This window comes from Macaca mulatta, chromosome 17, assembly GCF_049350105.2.
Source record: "Macaca mulatta isolate MMU2019108-1 chromosome 17, T2T-MMU8v2.0, whole genome shotgun sequence".
NCBI classification, from domain to species: Eukaryota; Metazoa; Chordata; class Mammalia; order Primates; family Cercopithecidae; genus Macaca; species Macaca mulatta.
The window spans coordinates 22551670-22572629 of record NC_133422.1 but is presented as its reverse complement, the minus strand read 5'-3'; the positions used below and the strand labels follow the sequence as shown (position 1 = coordinate 22572629).

The 20960-nt window shown below is 42.1% G+C and overlaps 1 protein-coding gene across 10 annotated transcripts in view; it reads left to right on the top strand.

Annotated features, from left to right (window-relative positions):
- Positions 1–20597, top strand: part of ENOX1 (ecto-NOX disulfide-thiol exchanger 1) — a 324009-nt gene extending 303412 nt beyond the window's left edge. For all 10 annotated transcript variants that reach the window (XM_077974448.1, XM_077974449.1, XM_077974446.1 and 7 more), the window contains 2 exons: positions 9994–10079; positions 19617–20597. In XM_077974448.1, coding sequence (XP_077830574.1) covers positions 9994–10079; positions 19617–19748 — 218 coding nt within the window. In that variant the 3' untranslated portion in view covers positions 19749–20597. The remainder of the gene's footprint in view (positions 1–9993; positions 10080–19616) is intronic.
- Positions 20598–20960: the final 363 nt, after the last annotated feature.

Sequence of the window (20960 nt, the reverse complement as noted above, 5' to 3'; positions counted from 1 at the left end):
CTAGCCTAGAAGGCCAAGGATACAGCAGAAAATCTCCCACAACTTGGAAACATTAATTGGCAAAATCTTCATCACATCTGCATGCTTATAGTGTATGCTGTATGCCAATATAGTCAGATGATCAGTGCCCTCTTGGGGCACATAAATGTTATATAAGAAACGCACACTGGCACAAAGCATTCCCTGGAAGAGAAAGGGAGTGAGAAAAAAGGCTCTTCAAATGGATTCCATCTACAGAGAGAATACAGCGGAGGCTAGAACTTCCTAAACAATGAGCAATTCTAGTTACGTATAATTATTTGTGACACTGATTTGACTGGGCAAAACGGTATATTCTGTCCAGACAGTCTCATGACCATTATATAAAACTAGAGTCTTTATTTCAAGGCATAAAGTTGGTACTTATTAGAGAGGATCTGTGGGATTTCACTGACATTATTTGGAATTTTGCAGATCTGGATCCTGAGTATTGTTAGAATTCGACCATTCTGACGGACTTTCTTCTTGACAATTAATGGGTCTTCCAATTCAACTAAAGATAGGCCCCTGGAAAATATTTTATTATTGTGATTTCTGGGTTATTCGTTTTGTAATCAATTTTTGTGGAGACAGGTTGACATACAATTGGACCTTAGAGAATTCCATTTTTATGGGGGCATTGCAGGGTAGCATTTTATGTTTCCTAATGCTATAGTAACCACACATAAGGTCAGCTTGACATTGCTCAATGTCTATGCCAGAACTCCTAGTTCATTTCACATATGGCCTACATGTTGGATTGGCATACACTGAAGTTGTTTGGGATAGAATGAGTCATTACTTTTAGTTTGGGGCCAATTTTTGGAGCTGTGTTTGGCTGGATATTATGAAGGAAAATGGATCTGATTTTTTTTATTGATAAGCTAATAGTTCTGCCGAAAACTGAGAGTACAACTCTCTGGGTCCATATCACTCTATCTTCCCTTGCTTTTTATAATAATTCCAACACAATAGATTTCAATCCCAGCAGCTCTGATTGGCACCCTGTTGATGCTAGTCATTGTAAATACTATCCAGATACAGTCAAAAACTTCTCCACAACTTTTAACTGTAACAAAGCAGCTTTTCTCTAAAACCTCCCTGGTCCCCTGAGAACTGTCCTCAGGTTGACAATGACTGGGCAAACTTCATTACATATCCTGAGTCTTCTGCAGATCAGGACATACACATCATTTCCATCACAGTCACCATCTCACACATGCACAAAACCAGACTATACAAGAAGCGGAATGCTCCTCCTAATGTGGGTATTAAGAAACAGCTGAATAGAATATGGAAAAACATTTTTAAAGAAGGTCAAGCAATAACTTTTTGGTGATTTCGGTGAATAAAGTTGAGGCTATATTTAGGCTGTACCTGAGAAAAGTAATCTTGGGAGAATGTTCCTCTCTGGAAACTACTGACCATAAAGAATGAGTCATTGACCTAAATCTTGTTTCCAAGGCACAAACGTCCATATCAATAAATCAACAAACATTTGTCAAGAGCCTACGATAAGAATAATCAGTCTTCATCATGCAAAATAATTATCTAGGCAGCCTATTTAAAAGGTAGAATCTTTAGCCCCACACACAGGTGTGGTGGCTCACACCTATAATCCTAGCACCTTGGGAGGATGAGACAGGAGGATCACTTGAGCTCAGGAGTTCAAGACCAGCCTAGGCAATATAGTGAGACTCTCATCTCTTAAAAAGAAAAGTTAACTGGGCATGGTGGCATGCATCTGTAATCCCAACTACTTGGGGGGCTGAGGTGGGAGGATCTCTTGAGCCCACGAGCATCAGGCTGCAGTGAGCTGTGAGCAGCACCACTGCACGACTGCCTGGGTGACAGAGTAAGACCCTGTCAAAAAACAAAAAAAGAAAGAGAGATCCTGTTCATTGCAATACTAACACCTGACGGGATACTAAAGCAGGCATATCTGGTACTATGTTTTTGAGAAACGCTGGCCGGTTTATGCTAACCCATGCGTTAGCTGGTGGTGGAAAGATGATCCTCCCTCAAGAAGTTCACAGATAGTGAGAAAGAACGCAGTTAATTACAATGAACTGTGGTTTGTACTAAAATGAGGGACACAGAGAAGGGGCTACTTATGTTACAGATGCCTTGTCAGAAGAAAGGACAGCTGAGCTAGTCCTAAAGGATGAAGAGGTTTTCACTGGATGGATAAAGAAGTTGTTAAGGGCATTTCAGGTACCAGGAATAACTTACTAAGAGGCCCAAATACAGTCTGAGGGGTTTAATGGAAAAAATAAGACAGACAAATATTACAAAATAAAACTAACTAACCAACCATACAAGATCAGGTTTTGTACTCACCAAGTAAGTGGAACAAACTGCTTTTTTGGAAAATTAAAGCTTTTTAGAATCCCAAGGCACTGAGAAGCATCAGCCCAAACCACAAGTGTTTGATCAGTTTCATACAGTTTTTTCTCCACTTCCCATATGCGCTTCATCACTCTGCAGCTGCCCACAGACAACTGTCCCCTCATGGCTTACTAGGAGACCCAGATTTCACGTGGCTTTTTTCCCGCTGATTCTCCAGTTCAACATCCATGGAGCCTTTATATAGGCGTCCACATGAAACAAGACTATTTCAGGCTGGTTTATCATCAGGCCTCTGGTGATTCCCAGCAAGATGTGACTGTGTCTAGAGACACAGCTGTTCATCTGCAGAGCCAAGGTCTCCGGAAAGCCCAAGCTGCCCCTCTATCCCAGTGAGCTGATGGGCCCAGGGTCTTCTGAAGCTTCCTAGGAGACTATCAACCAGTGTGGGTGTAAAGAAAGCTAATCTCAGCCAGAACTTTAGAACCTGATACAGAGAGTTTGGAATAAAAACTCCAAGCAGCCTGGGGGAAGGGGGAAGTATATTCTAGAAAGATTCCATTTCTCATTCCACTCAAAGAGAATAATAATATGCTGACCAAACTGAATGCACAAAGTGATAGTTTCATCGGGTAACCAATATAATTAAACTATATCAGGGCTAACCTGTCCCACTCCCATCTTTTGCATAAGGATGCAAAGGAGAAACCATAATACCTAATGATCTCTAAGCAGCCCTGAACGGTGGGGGAGTGGGAGGGGTCCTAAATATTTGTGGATTGAGGCATTTCATCCACTGGGTAATGTAACACAAATCACTTATCCAAACCACTGTGATAAGTGTGTAAGCCCATTAGATGGTCTTTTTCAGCTCAATTCTCTAATATATAAGGACTATTAGGAAAGCTGCATTGCCCCTTAGTGATCTTGTATGTAAGTAGAGGCTCATGTGCATCAATATATAAACATGAACTCTACTATCTTATACCTTTACAACAAACAAGAAGGAAAATCTGTCTTGACACTATCACCTCTTTCTACCGACAGTCCATTTCCTGCCCCTGTCCAAAGCAGGATCCCTCCAACGCACTATGCTTACGGTCACCATTCCCTCCCTCCCCTCTCTCTCCAGCCTACTCCAGTCTGGCTTGCATCCTCACACCAAAACCATTCTTTTCCACATCACCAGAGAATTTTATGTCACCAATTTCTCAACTCTGTCCACCTGGCAGCTACTTGACATGGTTGACTACTCACATCTTCCGGAAATACTTCCTTCTCTCCGCCATCATGATGCCACACTTTCTTATTGATCACACCCTCTTCTCAGAGTCCTCTGATGAGTTTTCTTCAGCTTACCTCTAAATTTTGGGCTTCTTCAGGCTTCAGTCTTGAGGCCCCTTCTCTACCTAGGAAATCTCAATGAATACTCTGGCTTCAAATCCCTTTTTGTTGCCATTGCAAATGTATACCATCTCCAGGTGCCATTTAATATTCTTCATTTAAATGCTAATGCACATCTCAAGTTTAATGAGGACAAAACAGAACTCCTGATTCCCCTTTTTCCTGCCCTAATGTGCTCCTGCCCCAATATTCTCATCTGAGAAAATAGTCCCACCCAGTTGCTCAAGTGAGAAATTGTTTACTCGTATTTCATTCTTCCCCAGCCTCACTTCTCACACCAGCCCCCTGGCTCTCCCTTTGGAGTCTGCTTCTCCCTTTGCAGTCCAGAGCACGACTTACTACTCCAGTCTCAAGCAAACACTTGACTAGCCTCCCAGTTCCCCTCTGTTCTACTCTCCATACAGCAGCTTGAGGGAAGTTTTTAAAACGTAATTCAGATCATGATAAGCACCTGCTTAAAACCACTCTTTTGGTTTCCTGCCATATTTAGAATTTAAATCTAATCCAAACTCTCACCTGGCACACAAGGTCCTGCATGATCTGGCCCCCATCTACCTCTAAACACGTGCCACTCTCCAGCCCAGTGTATTCTGCCACCTCACCTCCACCTCAGGGCCTTTGCACTATCTGTGGCCTGTACCTGGAATGGTCTCCCCCAGGCTTTCCATGGCTGGCTCCTTCTCATCTCACACTTGAGAAGGTCTGCTTTCTCAGGCAGAGGCCTTCACATAATCACTGTGTTAGTCCATTCTCATGCTGCTGATAAAGACATATCCAAGACTGGGTATTTTATAAAGAAAAAGAGGTTTAATGGACTTATAGTTCCACAGGGCTGGGGAGGCCTCACAATCCTGGCAGAAGGTGGAAGGCAAAAGGCACATCTTACATGGCAGCAAACAAGAGAGAAGTGAGAACCAAGTGAAAGAAGTTTCCCCTTATAAAACCATCAGATCTCGTGAGACTTATTCACTAGCATGAGAGCAGTATGGGGGAAACTGCCCCCTATGATTCAGTTGTCTCCCACCGAGTCCCTCCCACAACATGTGGGAATTATGGGAGCTATAATTCAGTGAGATTTGCGTGGGGACATAGCCAAACCACATCAACTGCTTTGTGTAAGGTAGCATTCCAGCAAGCTGCAGGCTGCTGTCTCTCCTGTCCTCTTGCCTGATGTGTGTTCTTCCTTGTGCTAAGCACTATCTAAACATTTTTATTTTTCATCTTTGTGTTTATTGTCTTGTGTTGCTCCCCTAGAATAAAAGTTCCGGCCGGGCGCGGTGGCTCAAGCCTGTAATCCCAGCACTTTGGGAGGCCGAGACGGGCGGATCACGAGGTCAGGAGATCGAGACCATCCTGGCTAACACAATGAAACCCCGTCTCCACTAAAAATACAAAAAAATTAGCCGGGCGTGGTGGCGGCGCCTGTAGTCCCAGCTACTCGGGAGGCTGAGGCAGGAGAATGGCGGGAACCCAGGAGGCGGAGCTTGCAGTGAGCCGAGATCGCGCCACTGCACTCCAGCCTGGGCGACAGAGCGAGACTCCGCCTCAAAAAAAAAAAAAAAAAAAAAAGTTCCACAGGACCAGCCCCTTGCCTATCTTATACAATGCTGTGCCTCTAGCACCTTGCCACCTCCTGGCTGCTAAGTGTTTCAAGTATTAAAATAAGTGAGGAAGCAGTACAAATCTGGCACTATTTGGTTAATTTAAATACTGCATCCTTAGTCTTAGTGAGGCCCAATAATGAAAATAAACTTGATGGTTTTGATGAGAGAAACTCAGAGTGCTTTTGGGTAGACAATTTAAATGGGCCTTCCTAACGAGGTTGGCCACAGGCATCTAGAGCTAGTTACTTTCTCTTTCTAAAGTAGTTTTTTAAGATTCTGAGATGTGCAAAAAAGCCCAATAGTACTGATAACCTCCTTTGTTCTTTTAAAAAACTTTTTAAATTAGGCACTTAAAATGTTTTTTTTTCCACTTTTGGAAACCCATTCTCAAATATGGAGGCCTTCTACATCTCCATGGAAACAAGCAAGTCCAATTGTTGAGCCATGCCCTTGGAGATCCACCAGTTCAGTAACAGCTAAATCCCCCACCCTCCATTCCTTAGTGTTCCTTTTACCACAAGCCTTTAGGTCCATTCCAGAGGACTATAAAATAGTCTCCGTTTTCCAGGTTTGTGGTATTTTTCATTAACTTCTGAGTTACAGCCATCCTTTTTCCATCCGCAGGGAATGTCCCAGTTCCTTTAAAAAAAGCTGCAAAGAGGCTTTACTTGTTTATTTAGAAAGATCCCCTCAAATGAACCTGATCCAAAATCACAGGGCCTAGAAACATTTTCTCAAGTGGCATGACTGATGCTTCTGTGGTGCTACAGGGATGGACAGATGCAGGAGTGGGAGGTGGGCTGAGGAGAGGCAAGGTACCGGGGAGGATGATGACTCATGCTTTCCTTTCTGCTGTGTCTCTAACAACACTGGATAATTGGGTTGTCATCCACAGGAAAAGCTTGGGAAGCCTATTTGTGACTGCCTGCCTTGGCTCTACATATATCTAGTGGCAACTGCTGAACTCTTATAAGGAAAAGCTAATGGCTTCTTAATATCAGCTACCACAGGGATGGTTCTGAATACCCTCCTAAAAGAATACTCAAGTCCACGTCAGGATTTCTAATCTGATTTTAGAATCTGATTTCCCCCTTAGTTATGAGCAAAATAGTTTCAATGAAAATTTTCCTTGCTCAAAACATCCAAGTTACTCCATCCTTCTAAATCCATGACAGGACGGGTTAAGAATAAGAATTTTCAGTTGAATAATACCTCAAAGTTACCTGGTTTTTGAAAGATCTGTTACTGCTTGTAGAAATGTTTAAGGTTCTTATTTATTCCCATTTATCAATAATAGACTAATAGAATTTTTAAACAAGTATACTGGTGATTGCCAGTTCTGGCAAATAAATACATTCAACATATACCTCTTATGAATGTGTACTATGTTGTGGATATGGAACCAGAACACACAAAGACCAAGCGCACAGCTCCTTGGGCTGCAGACCCAGGATTGGGGGTGAGAGAGAGCAGACAGTGGAGGAGCAAATCCGTGTTCACAGAGGGTGCGAACTTCACAGAGGCAACAAAAGGGGCTACTCTAGGTCCTCCCATTTCTGGTGTTCCTAAATGACCCATGTCAACACTTTATCTCCTAGGCTAAGGGTTATCAACCTCCCCCCAACCCACCCCATCCTCCTCTGACTTGTTCTATTCATCCTGCTAAAGGCATTTATGTTGATAACCATACACCCATGGACATTTACAAAAGGCTGTAGGTTATGCAGGAGATTTTGAAGACTCTCCGGCCAGGGGGGATATTAAATATGAAAAATGTTGTTACCTATTTGCCTGGGGTAGTTTACTTAAGACTGCTCAAGTTTTATGCCCTCTTTCCCCATGGGAGACTTATACACCCTTGTCACCCCAAAGGCTGCAGTGCCACTGCCACTCCCTGTCTCAGCCCTGCTGCGTATTTTCCACCCAAGGAATGCTGCTCCCCACCTTGCAGCAGCCCTCACCTCCCTGGGAGAACCCCGCGATAGAGGAGGAGAAAAAAGCTTCCGGCTAGGAGCACCCCCTCACCTGCTCACAAAGCCAAAGCTGACTCTTCCTTCTCCCTCCCCTGTCGTTCTCCTGTCCATCACTTGTGGGAGGCTCTCTGCGGAAAGCAGTGGCCATAGGACCTGGGATGGTCAGTGAAAGCCCCACTCACCATCCTGAAACAGGGGATTCCCTCTACACGAACTGTGATTCAGCCCTTACTCTTTCATTCAAAAAATAGAAAGACTAAGTTCTAGTATTTGATAGTACAGTAGGGAAATTACAGTTAACAATAATTTACCGTATACTTCAGAATAGCTAGAAGAAAATATTTGGGATGTTCTCAACACAAAGAAATGATAAATGTCTGAGGTGATGGCCATGCACATTACCCTGATTTTATCATTACACATTGCGTACAGGTATCAAAATATGCCATGTATCCCAAAATATGTACAAATATTATATATCAATTAAAATTTTTTAAAACAAAAAAGGAAATGCAAATGAAAATAATTGTTTTTAAATAGTTCTACTATATTCTAATTTTTTTAAAGAAATCACTCATGAGCTTTTATATTTTAACTCTTATTAGTAATAGAATTACTTACAATGCCACTTCACCAGAATTGAGAATTTCAGACACAGGGAAGTAGCTGCCAGGTCTCTAAAATTAAAATATAAGTAAATAAATAAGGGGAGGGGACAACACAATGCCCTAAGTACATTAAAAGTGGCTATTTTTCCACTTAAAGATATTTTTTAAGTACCATCATTGCCTTCTACCATTGCCATTATTTCAAAAAAGGACATTTCGACAAGAAAAAAGGAAGAATATAACCTCAGAATGAAATGGTAGTTCTTTGTATCTCAGGAAGAACAGGTCAGTCTTTAAAAACAGATATTCTACCTTTACAGGGAAATGTGGGCATTGTTTCTACCTCCCCATCTCACCGTCAACCTCTAGAAGCCCTGGAAACGCAGCGTTCTGAGGATAGGTCTTGGGGAGTCCCTTTGGTTCTCTGTTCTCAGCCTGAGGATGAACCGGGAACTTTTCTTTAAAAACTTGCCACTCATCCCATAGCATCAGGGAGCCATGAAACCCTATGGCAGATCAATCCAAGGTCACCTACAAATATAGGATGACGTAGTACAAGAATGCTGTGTGCACCTGTGCCCACCCAGATGGCATTTCATACAGGTGAGGGTCTGCCCTGGCTCCCAAGCATGAAGGCTCACAAAAAACAGAACATGAAGGCTTATCCTCTGATTTAATTCATCTTGAAACCTATGAAACCTATTTAACAGAAAGCTAAAAACTATCAGTCTGAGGACAACTTTTCTTTTTCTTTTTCAACTTTTATTTTAGAATCCAGGGGTACAACGTGCAGGATTGTTACAGAGGTCTATTGCATGACTCTGAGGTTTGGGGTATGACTGAACTCATCCCCCTGGTAATGGCATAATCCCTAACAGGTAGATTCTCAGCCCTTTCCCTCATCCCTCTCTCCCGCCTCTAGCAGTTCCCAGTGTCTACTGTTCTCCTCCTTATGTCCATGAGTACCCACTCTTAAGCTCCCACTTATAAGAACATGCAGTATTTGGTTTCATTTCTGCATTAGTTCACTTAGGATAATGGCCTCCAGGTGCATCGATGTTGCTGCAAAGCACATGATTTCATTCTTTTTTATGGCTGCATAGTATTCCATGGTTCATACCACATTTTCTTTATGCAGTCCGCCACTGATGGGCACCTGAGCTGATTTCATGTTTTTGCTATTGTGAATAACAAGTGCACAGCTTCTTAACAAAGAGCAGTCTGCAGTCTATGGAGCTGACTTCCTCATGTTCACTATTTTGATTTTGGATCCAGGAACAGGGAGAAGAGGAAGGTACTGCTTTTTACTTCATTCCTGACATCAACATCCAACTTTTCATTTGTCAGTACAATGTTGACAGCTGATTTTCACAATGGAAAAGCCTTATAATTTATAATCAAACTGCAGCCAAACCATCCATTCCCAGACCTTTTAAAATGATCTTGTAAATTACAGCAGCAAGAAGGGGAGAAAGAGCTGGCTCCTTTTAGACAAGAGCGACAACCAGGAAGAACAGCAAATGTTTCAGGAAGAATTTGGGCTTCCTTCAATGGCAGTTGGGGGAAATATAGATTAAATACTTTTCATAACTAGCAACTGTAATTATCAGGAAAATTTGAGGCGGTATGATTTCTGACACAGTTGTATGAGCCATTTTCATACTGCAAAGTCCACTGAGGGAAAGAAAAGATAATTTTATCCTTCCAATAACTATAATTTTATATTGGTAAATCAAGCATAAAATTGGTAGTTGAAATGCTTCCAGGAGTCTTTGTTTTGAAATACCTTTATTCAGCTGTATATTATCTCAGAGTCTAGCTTTGCTAACTACTATCATTCCAGGAGATCAAGTGTTCTGTTTACCATGTTACTCTTACTGCCTTCAGAATGTGCTATTATTGAATGCTTGTTGAGTGCTGCTAGAAATGGCAAGACCATAACTCAGCATGAGAAAACAGTCACTGGGGTTAGATAGCATTATTTAATGGAGACTCTCATTTGCCTCTGAATAATTTCCAATGTTTGCCTTTTTAATTCAGGTATCATATCAACGTTTCTTCACGTCCATCCTTTTGGAGCCAACATAGAATATCTTTGGTCATACATGCAGCAGCTGGACTCCAAGGTAAATTATTTTGCTCAAGTGAACTTTCATTGCTAAAATTTAGCATGTTGACTGCTGGCTGCAGGTGGACTCTGCATGAGCTGCGCTAGGGCTGTAGCAGCCTATGGGGGTTGATCAGCCCTTTTCTTTTGCAAGGACCTCAGTTTTTGGCAGATTGTTCTCTTCTTTTTGCTTGCTTTTGTCTTTGTAAAAAGAAGAGCAGTTATCCAAAATGACAATGACTTTTAGCAGATGCCAAATTAATTTGGAAAGCTTATGAGATATCTAAAAATATAGATTCACCTGAAAGTTCCCAAAATAAGGGTGAAATCAGGTGAGTGTGGCTAATAGGGCATCATCCTCAGACCATATTATTATAGGATTCCATGTTCTAGACTTCACACAATTGAGGAAAAATCATCCCAAATAACATAAAGATCTGATATGACTCAAGAAAGCTGTATTAATGGCTGTTTTCCAGCATTGTTCTCTAAGTAGAAAAAAGTGACTGCAAAATTCTTCTCAGCTGTGCCCCTCCAGGCTCACATCCAGAGCCAGACATCACTCCTCACCTCCCTGAAGCTCAGCTTTTCCCATCCACAAATTAGCTGTACTCCTATCCCATTGCAGTATTGGTGTGCCCAAAAAGAAGAGACAAAAAGAATGTGATTTATGTGTCAAATTCATGTGAACAATGGGAGGGGCCGTGACAAAATAAAACAACATCATTAACCAATACTAGGGAAGCCCAGGAGCGGGGTGGACACAGAAGCAAAACAGAGAAGCTAGAGAAGCCAGCTAGTCGCCTGTCAAATTTCTGGTCATGAAAGAAAATGGAAAAAAGTAAGAAGGTCCTCTATAGAGCACAGCAAAATGCATGGGATTGGTACGACCAGACCAGCAGCCTGCAGTGCTGTGTCCCTGAACAGATACAGATACCTCATGCTAAATTTTCAATGGCTAGCATGCACCAAATGACTACCTTGTGTTCTTATTTTGATTCAAATAATCTTCCCAATACGTGATCCCAAAAGTGTTTAACCTCTTCAATAAATCTAACACTTCCCCTTTGAGAGGAATCTTTTCAGTTATACAGATCCATGCCTTTCATGACAGGGTAGAACAAAACAGGGTGAAAGGAGTTAGGGAATTTTAAAATTCTGGAGGTTCAGAATCATCTATTTGTTTCTCTGTAGTTTCCCCTCACATGCACAGGGAAGTAAGAGAAAGCACTCATGTTAAACTCAGATGAAATGAGAAGGACTTGCTGCACAGTGTTCCTTTGTTGTCATATAGATTTGAAGGATTTCTCTGCTGTTGTTTCCTCTTTACTGGTATCTTGTTCCTTAATATCACCGCCACCTTTGCCTGGAGGATTAAACAAAACACTGCTTGCACCAATGTGTTTGGCAAACAATAAGCCCTCAAAAAATGAATCCTATTGTTGCTACCATCCTTCCCTTGTATTGTTGACATTTCTGTTCTCCCCTTTCTGGAAGTCCCAAGTGGGAAGCCTTTGTTGAGAAGCAGTTGTTGTTTTAGTAGAAGCCGAAATGGCCAAGAATCCACTTGTCGTTTATCGAAGAATTTCAGGACTCTTTGTTTCCTCCACTCCATCATCGCAGGCTGACAATCTATGATGATCACAAGTGTGTGTGCCTGCATGTGTGTGTGTGTGTGTATGTGTGTGTGTGTGTAAAATCATCTCCTGGGAATGGGCAGGGAGGGATCGATAAGTAATGAATTGATTTGTTTTGGCTAGGGTTGGGGGCCGGGGAATGGTGGAAGCTCTTGTTCTATTCTTATCCTCAGGGCTCAGGTAAGATTTGTGATGTTCCCTTACCAGTCTCTGAGGAGAGAGAATTCACATGCCTGGTCCCTGGCCATTAGATGATGGGCCTTTCTGGATGGGATTCAGTCAAGGGAAGTGCATCTCATCACAGACTGGTACTTTTATTTTGGAAGATGAAGAAAGTATTTCCCTTACAGAGGAAACACACGAGGTGTCCCCTGCCTACCCCCAGATAGCCCTCCATCTTCTGAATGAAATGCCCACTAGAGCTGTCTGGTTCCTCCCTCATGCCTGGGGTAGAAAGTATATTGAAAAAGAACTCTAAAACTGCTGGGCACCGGGGATCAGACCACATGCTCTTTCTATTCCAGTGAGGCCGAGAGGATAGACTTTTTAATCCAGACAGCAAAATCCAATGCCCACCCTGTACTGACGAGAACAGGGAAAGCAGGCTTAACCCGGTCCTGTAATGTCACTGTTGTTAGGATTTCCCCCAAGCCTACATATGGGCATAAGAGTGACTAGGAATGGAAGAAATTAATTTAAATTATGCTGGGCATGTACATTGCACATGGCTTCCTAAAACCCATGTAGCCCAATAATAAGCTATCTTCCAGTTAAATATTATTCCTGCTCTTGATATTTGCATATTTTTCTCTTCTTGGCCTTTTCTAAATTACCCACTGTCATTCACCCTGTTCTCTTGTATCAGAAATACTTGAAAAAGAAAGATTCATTCAGAGGAAGACAGGGTAAGGGCTGGGGGGTGGGCATGGCTTCTGCAGCTTTGCTGAGTCAAAAATCTTGCCCAGAGCACAGCAGGCAAACTCTTTAAAATAGGCAGCCCTATCATGAAAATGGTTTCTATCAATACATAGGATCTCCCATGTCAGCCCCAGGGCCCATCAAGTCCAACCTCTTGTCTGTCCGAAGCAGCCCAGAAGACACATTTGACTGGAGCATTAGCAGATGAATACTTCTTACAGTCAAGAGGAGGGTTCATCTGCTCTTCCCTGTTTATGTATCCTTTAGGAGATGAAGGCCCAATTTTCCAAGCGTGTCTGGTTGCCCCCTCTACACACCTGCAGCCTCTTCCCAAGGCCCATGGTGTGGAAGATTCGGTTCTGAAAACCAGACTTGGCGTAATGTGACCACAAAGGCTGGAGGATCGAGAATGACCTGCTATTTTGGCACGACACCACTGTGACCAGCTTGAGAGGTCATGGGCATGTGTTACATTTCCCACAGAGGGGAAAATCATCTGTACTAATAGCATACCTCTGTGAACACCTAATGAATGCCGGGATCATTCACTGCTTTTCATGTAACCAGCACTGTCTTAGGGACCAGAGAAGAACAGGAGATGGCCAAGACACAAAAGAAATCTAAGATAGAACCCTGTTCTCAACAAGCTTGTCACCTAGTTATGAAATGACTTGAGAATCAGACATGAACTAATGAAGTGCTAAACTGGGTAGGGAAGATACTCTGAACCAGGAGTTAAAGAAGGGTGAAATCTGTGGGAGTCATGCTTAACATAAGGTACCCTCAAGTCCACGCTTCTTCCGGTGGCTTCCCTCGGGGATGCTTTAGCTAACATTGCCAACATTTCTTTCTGTTCTCCCCTTTCTACCCACTCTTTCTTCTCTCCTTCCTTTCGCATTTTCCTTCCATATTCTTTGCTCCTTTTAATTCTCTCCTGTTTATCTTCTTTCATCACAATTTTTTCTCCCTCCTTCCCTTCCTCTACCAGTTGCTTGCTTCACTCCTTCGAATTCCTGGCTTCTTGTCTTCTTTCCTTTTTTCCTTCTTTCTCCCTTCCTTCCTCCCCTCCCTTTGCCCCATCTACATTTTGTATTTCTCTCTGTGAACATTTATTGCGAGGTGTCTGTGTGTGCTAACACTGTGCCCTGCCCAGGATGTGAAGAATGAACAAGATTTAAATGTGCATTTAAAGGCTAAAAGTCAGTTTTGCCCATGGAAGGAAGTCTGGTTTTCAACTGGCTTCCCTGACGCTCCGGCCTCTGCTGGGGTCTTTTCAGTAGCCCAAACAGAGGCCCCTCTTCGCCAGGCTTCCCTTGCCTGATGATATGGGGTATGGAGCCAACCACGATGAGAACAAATTGATTTGCATCTGCTTGTGTCCATTTGTACATGTGCTTAGAGGCCAGGCAAGGAGGCAGTAGGCTTGGCCTAGAGTCAGCAAATTAAAACATAAATCAAGCAGATTTTATAAATGACCTCTGTGGTATTAACAGCACACAAGCTCCTTGGTTACACAGAGCCTGTTTCCTTCTCATGTTTGCTTTCTTTTTTGTATTTATAGCAGATAAATCCTTCCTAAAAGAATAAGTGTAAGAAAGTTTCAAACAAAATAGATGGAAGAATCCACTTCCATCAAAGATTGAATATATATCAAAGATTGAAAATATATAGGCCACAAATTTCTTGGAACAAAAGCCAGCTGGGTAAGAGGGTAATCAAAACTTCAGGGTTATGACTATCCTCTGCACTTGCTAGAGCACCAAATACATGGTGTATGGGAAAAAGATTTCATAGTCATGGCATCTATCTCTAATCTATATCACAGTGCTGCACAGTGCTCCCTTAACCACATGTATTGCAATCTCCTCATAATATGCTTGAGAATGAGGGAATGCGTCACTCTGAAAGCCGGGCTGGATTCACAGGCCCTGCTCCAAGTTCTACTCCTTCACTTACCTGCTGGGCAAGCAACAGCTCTTCCCTAGACCCCGGCGCTCCATGTGTGAACAGGAGTAGGAGCTTAGAGAGAATCCCTGGTTTCAGAAGTGATTCTCGTGCAGGATGAGGAAAGGGATAAACTTCACTCAGAGCTCAGCCACTGAGGTCTGGGGGCTTGGTTTTATGTAATGACTCCAGAGTCTCAGTTCTGAAGACAAAGAATGTACTGGTGGGAAGGCAAAGGATATTGTGACGGGCAAGATAATAGCTGACAAATTATTAGGAAGAGAACAAAACTGAAGTAAGTGGAAGTATTTGTAAAGTAAAAATTATTTGGCCATAGGGAGAAAATGAAGGACAAATTGAATTTTCTCTTGAATTTGTCTTAAAAATCCCAAAAGATATCATAAAGGTTATTTTGTCAGAGTAGGGGAAAAGTTTGAAAATCATAAAACTAACTTACTTGATACAGGTTTCACCCTGATCTTTCTTCTGTCATGAGACAGAAATATCTTTAAAGAACTTTAAGGAATTCTTCTAGAATTAGCTGGGATCCCTTTTTTTCTTGTGACAGGGTCTCAGTCTGTCGCCCAAGCTGGAGTGCAGTGGAGTGATCACAGCTCACTGCAGCCTCCAACTGCTGTGCTCAAGGGATCCTCTTGCCTCAGTCTCCTGAGTAGCTGGGACCACAGGGACATACCACCGTATCAGCTAATTTTTGTATGTTTTGTAGAGATTGGGTCTCTCTATGTTGCCCAGGTTGGTCTCAAACTCCTGGGCTCAAGTGATCCTCTCACCTTGGCCTCCCAAAGTGCTGGGAATATAGGTGTGAGCCACCATGCCCAGCTGCTGAGAGCCTTATTAAATGAATATTTTAGACTTTTATTTGAAGTGGTCTGTTCCATAATTGTGACACAACTCATAATTTGCATCTTTGTGGCAGAACCCAGCTGTTACCTTACACCACCAACAGCAACTACAGCTAATACATTTGAGATTAATTCCCATTGTACTAATTTCTGGCTTTCTCAAAATCTGAAGCATGTATTAAGTAATTACGAGGATTTCAAATCCTAGTTTCACTACTTCTTAGCTGTTTGACCTCAGGCAGTTTATTTAACATCTCTGTGCCTAAGTTTCACCCTCTGTAAAATGGTTTTTGGGGGGTTATCCTTGTATTAAATGACTTAGTAGATGCAAAGCATTCCAGAACAGTATCTGGCACACAGTAAGTGCTACTAAAGTGGGGACTGTCATTTGTTTTGTGCTTTAAGATGCACAAAAGACCTATCACATCCTCTCATTTTGAGATCTTTGCCACAACCTAACTGACAGATAAATGTTGAATGGCTTGTCCTAAGACTAGAGCTAGGATATGAAGAGGCCAGCACTCAAACCAAGTCCTCAGGGCATTCCCCATGTTTCTTTCCAATTCCCTTGTCTTGCAAATGAGAAAACAGGTGCCAAGAAGTTAAGTGACTGGTTACTTAACTGGTTACTAAACTGGAAGAGGTTACTGATTGTTCTATCACTGTGATCCAAATCTTCTGTGTCTGGTTTTCTTCACTCCAGCAAGTAAGGGGTGCAATTGCTTGTTTATTGAGCTTTCTAATGAGATAATGCAGGTGAAGCACTTATTCTTCCCTACCCCACAGTGAAGACTCAGCAGATGGTAGCTACCACTCTCCTGCTCCAAGCCTTGTCCTGATTCCTTTGTGGTTAAAGTCTAGGCTCAGGTCAAAAGACGCCACGGAAAACAAGATGTTGCCACATTTCAGTACATGCTGGCCAAGACTTGCCACGATTTGCTTACTGTTTTGGTGGATCGTTCATGTGGGGGTGCCCAAGCATCAGCAATATGAATGTGTGTGAGCCAGCTGAGTTGGAAATTTTCAGTGTTTTGCTGTTGATGTTGATATCAGTCTGAGAGTATTCATCACAGAAGAGCCCTGCCCTCTTATACATAGATGCCTTCCATGGCATCCACACCCACCCAGGGCCAGAGGGGCAGTGACCAAGAGGATTATTTCCTGTCCTTACTTCATGATCCCCTCCCTGGTGGAGGTGGGCAGGGGTGGTTAAGAATGAGGCACCACAGCCAGGAGGTCTGGTCCACACTTATTGCCTGTGTTACCCTGTGGGGCTTACTGAGTCTCTCAGAGCCTCAGTTTTCTTGTTGGTAAATTATTCCCTATCTTATGAGAGTGTGGTGAGAATTAAACAGTGTTTTCAGAAGAGTCTGGCAAGGAAAAGTTTCCTGGTGGTTGTAAGTTGTCAAACTTTTTACAGCCAGCTGCAGGGCTGCTGGATGGGACTGCCCCTCCTGACCCCAGCTGGCCTCCTACACGTTATCTTTAAATCAGATATTTATTTTGCCCTCAAGAACTTGGCTTTTTCTCCCCTTCCTAATGAATGGCACAGGGCTTCTTCCCTACATTTCCAAGGGAGGTGGCGGTTACAGGAAACAAGGTGCTGGTGGGCTGGCGTGCACCTCGGCCTGTGTGTTCCGCTATGGCCTCTCGTTGATCTGGGGAAGGACGTGCCAGGGGTGGCACTTGAATTTGACTGGAGACTACAGCCCACCATAGATGATCTGTGCTGTACTCCTCCAAAAGAAGGGAACTCGTTGAGAAGGTAACTTGGTCTCATAAGGCATAAAGAAAACGTCCTCCTAGACCAGTGAAAAACTAGGTTTGACCACATACCACTCCATGCCACAAAAGGTTAGATAATAGTGTCATTTTCTATCAGTATTCCATACACACACATATACATATCTACATAAGAGAGAACTTGTGCCAGGCACTGTGTTACCTTTTACACATAATTCTTACAATGCCCTGATACGACTTCTATTACACACCTGAAGAAACTGAGAATTACAAATGTTAAGTAATCTTCCCAAAGTCACACAGCTTGAGGCCTAGCCAGAGTAAAATCCAAGCTTGTCTGGCTTAAGTCCCCATTCTCTTTTTTTTGAGACAGAGTCTCTGTCTGTCTCCCAGGATGGAGTGCAGTGGTGCCATCTCGGCTCACTGCAACCTCTGCGTCCCAGGTTCAAGTGATTCTCCTGCCTCTCAGCCTCCCGAGTAGCTGGGATTACAGGCACGTGCCACCACACCAGGCTAATTTTTTTGTATTTTTAGTAGAGACAGGGTTTCACCATGTTAGCCAAGATGGCCTCCTGACCTCGTGATCCACCCACCCTGGCCTCCCCAAATGCTGGGATTACAGGTGTGAGCAACCACGCCTGGCCTAAGTCCCCATTCTTAACCCAAATATGCCTGACTATAAGAATGATCTGCGACGGTTGTTAAAAATAGATTATGTGGGCTACCCCCAAGACCAGCTGAATCAGGGTCTCCAGAGAAGAGGTTGGCTGAGGGATATGATTTTTTTAACAAGTGCCCCAGGTGACTGCTACTGAGAAAGACCTCCCAACACCCCTGGTTGTCCACCCCTGGCTGTTGACAATCATGGGAAGTGCTTAAGGCACACCAATCAAGGCCCAGGCCCCAACCCATGAAAGAACCCTTGGGTTCTTTCCCAAGTTTTGTCTTTGATAAAACACTTAACCGTCTGTAGTTCACACAGTTTTCTGAGCTATAAAGTGGAGATACATCATAGTATCTGCTCCCAAATCTCACCAGAGTGCTATGAGGATGAAAGGACACTGGTGGTGAAGGGGTTTTGCACAGTGCTCACTGAAAGAAAATTTACTTCTCAGTTATTATGAACCTTCACATAATCTGTCTCACAGGCTTTTGTCAGTTGACCTGGGAATTTAACCATCCTTCTAATATGGTGTTTATGGGAAAATGCATTCGGATTTCAAAATAATTCACAAAAAATTTTAGAATACAATTTATTTCCATTTTCAGGACTGCCTCTATTTAACTAAAGTTTTGTATTATAGGCCCAGGAATATTGAATGTATCATATGAAGTCTTTTCCATGAGAACATTAAATGAACAGTTGATTAGATTTCTTGGTCTATTTGGTGTCTCTTTTAAATGAATCCTAATATTGTTAAATGGAAAGTGTGGACTCTAAAATGATATCTCTAGAGTGATTACACCATGAAAAAGTGTAATAGCTCTGATTCATTGAACATTTCTATGTGCCCAAGTCTGTGCTAAGCCAGTCGTTTCCATGCTATCCTTATTAAATGTTATTTCCATTTGCTGAGGCTTAAAGAGACTAATTGCCTTTGTAAAGGTCATTTAACTTGTAAGACTGAAGATACAGGATTCAAACAGAATATCAGACCCCAAATTCTGGGAATATTCAAACAGAATATCAGACCCCAAATTGGCCACCCTGTGATATAAAATCCTCATGCACACACATGGATTGGCACACTGACACAGGAAAACAAAAGCAATCACTGTGCTAGAGCAGAGGGACTATGGCTGATTTGCTCTTTAAAATGAATTATTGGTGTAAAACTTCATCTAATAAAAATATGGAGAAGAAAGAAGTTGCATTAAAAAATATACCTGAATTTTATGACTGGATATCAAGACCTGTATTGTTGTAGGTTTTGGAGTTTAGATTCCATTCCGAAACCTTCATGGTGTCCGGTCCATGTGAAAATTAAGGAAGAGAAAGAAATGTGGGTGGCAAGAAATCCACCCGAATGTCCTCTGCTCCTGGCAGCATTAAAGAAAATTGCGTCCTTCATAGATGAGGATGAAGCCACTAGTAGTTTTCCAGGAGTAGTGATGGATTTGCTCTGAGCCCTCTTAAATTCCCTCCCCATCTCCTTTTATATCAGGGGAGGGCTGTTCAGGCCTGGTGCTGCCAGTAAGGTAGCCATCCATATGAAGGGTGAACTCAGCACTTTCCGCCCAGCCAACTCATGCCCCACCCCGCCAGCTGCTCAGGAGATGGGATACCCATATTCAGTACTTCTGAATGTTCCTTCTGTAAGGACGTCCCCTGACAGCCCAGTAGAAAACTAAATGCTGTTTAGATCACTGGGAAGGCTCATCCTTCCCCAATCCATTCCTCCTTTAAGATGAGTTCCTTTCCCCAAAGTGACTTTTCTTCCTTTCTAACAGATATCTGCAAATGAAATAGAAATGCTTTTGATGAGGCTGCCACGCATGTTCAAACAGGAATTCACGGGTGTGGGAGCCACGCTGGAAAAAAGATGGAAGTTGTGTGCCTTTGAAGGAATTAAAACTACCTAACTGTGAAGACCTAAACATCTCTGGAAGTGAAACCATGTGAACCTGGCCAGGGCTGTGCGATGGGGGAGCAGGAGGTGTGGGGTTGGTCCAGCACGCAACCTTTGTGGAGCCGTCGAAGCCTGCCTTTAGTTATATGTGTGGCGTTCTCTTGTGAGTGGAAATGTAATTGTGTACCAGTTCCTTAAAATAAACAAAGCTTCATACTGTGACAGATCTGTTTCCTATGAAAACCAAACAATGATTCCACAGTCATAATGATGGCAAAATCTTAAAATATGCTACATTTGAGAATAGCTCACCAAGCAAAATATTTAAAGTTAATGATGGTGTAGCGATGATTGTTGCTAGGCTACAGAGTTGTGTATGTAATGTATAGCTGAAATCATTAAATGACATTTTCCTGAAAGTCTTTCTGTTTTAGTTAAAAAAAAAAAAAAAGAAAGAAAAAGAAAAGAAAAAAGAAAAAATAATTTTACAGTGAGGGAAAATCATACCAAAAGAAAACTTGAATATGTGTCTAAACAGTTATTGTATTTTGTAAATTAAGTTATATGCTGTTCCAGGGACTTTTGCCTTATTGAAAAGGCAGAAAATATGATTGGACACATTGAGAATGCTTTATCAAGAATATTATTTTTCTAATGTAACAATTCTCCATCAGAAGTTCTTTTAACAGGGACTGCGTAACAATTTTCATAAAGTGTAAATAAAGGAGAACCTAGTGTTATTGTCTTGTACTTGGTATGTAGCATTCAGGTTTATGCATCAAAATAAACATTCAGTAAATATTCCTGTTACAAATTTTATAGCAAAGATGTTAATTTTTTTCAATAAATATGACTTCTACCATGTTGGTTTTACAAATTATTCTTTGACACATTTTATTTCTCCCTTAAGAAATCTTTTTCTCATTATTCAGTCCCACCTCATATCCTATCATTTAAAAATGATAAAATACATGAGTGACATTAAGAGAGAAAACATTATTTCAAATAGGAATATATAAAAATTGTGGAGTGGAAATTACCAAGAAAGGAGATCATACAGCATTAATATACAATATTAGAGTAGATTTTTTAAAATAGTAGAACATAGAATCCACAAATAATAAATTTTTACTTTGTTTTTTGTCCCCCTGGGCAGGTAAAAAGTAGTCCATTAATCTTATTAATTCTTGGATTTACGTATCTGTATGTTTACTGGAAAACACAT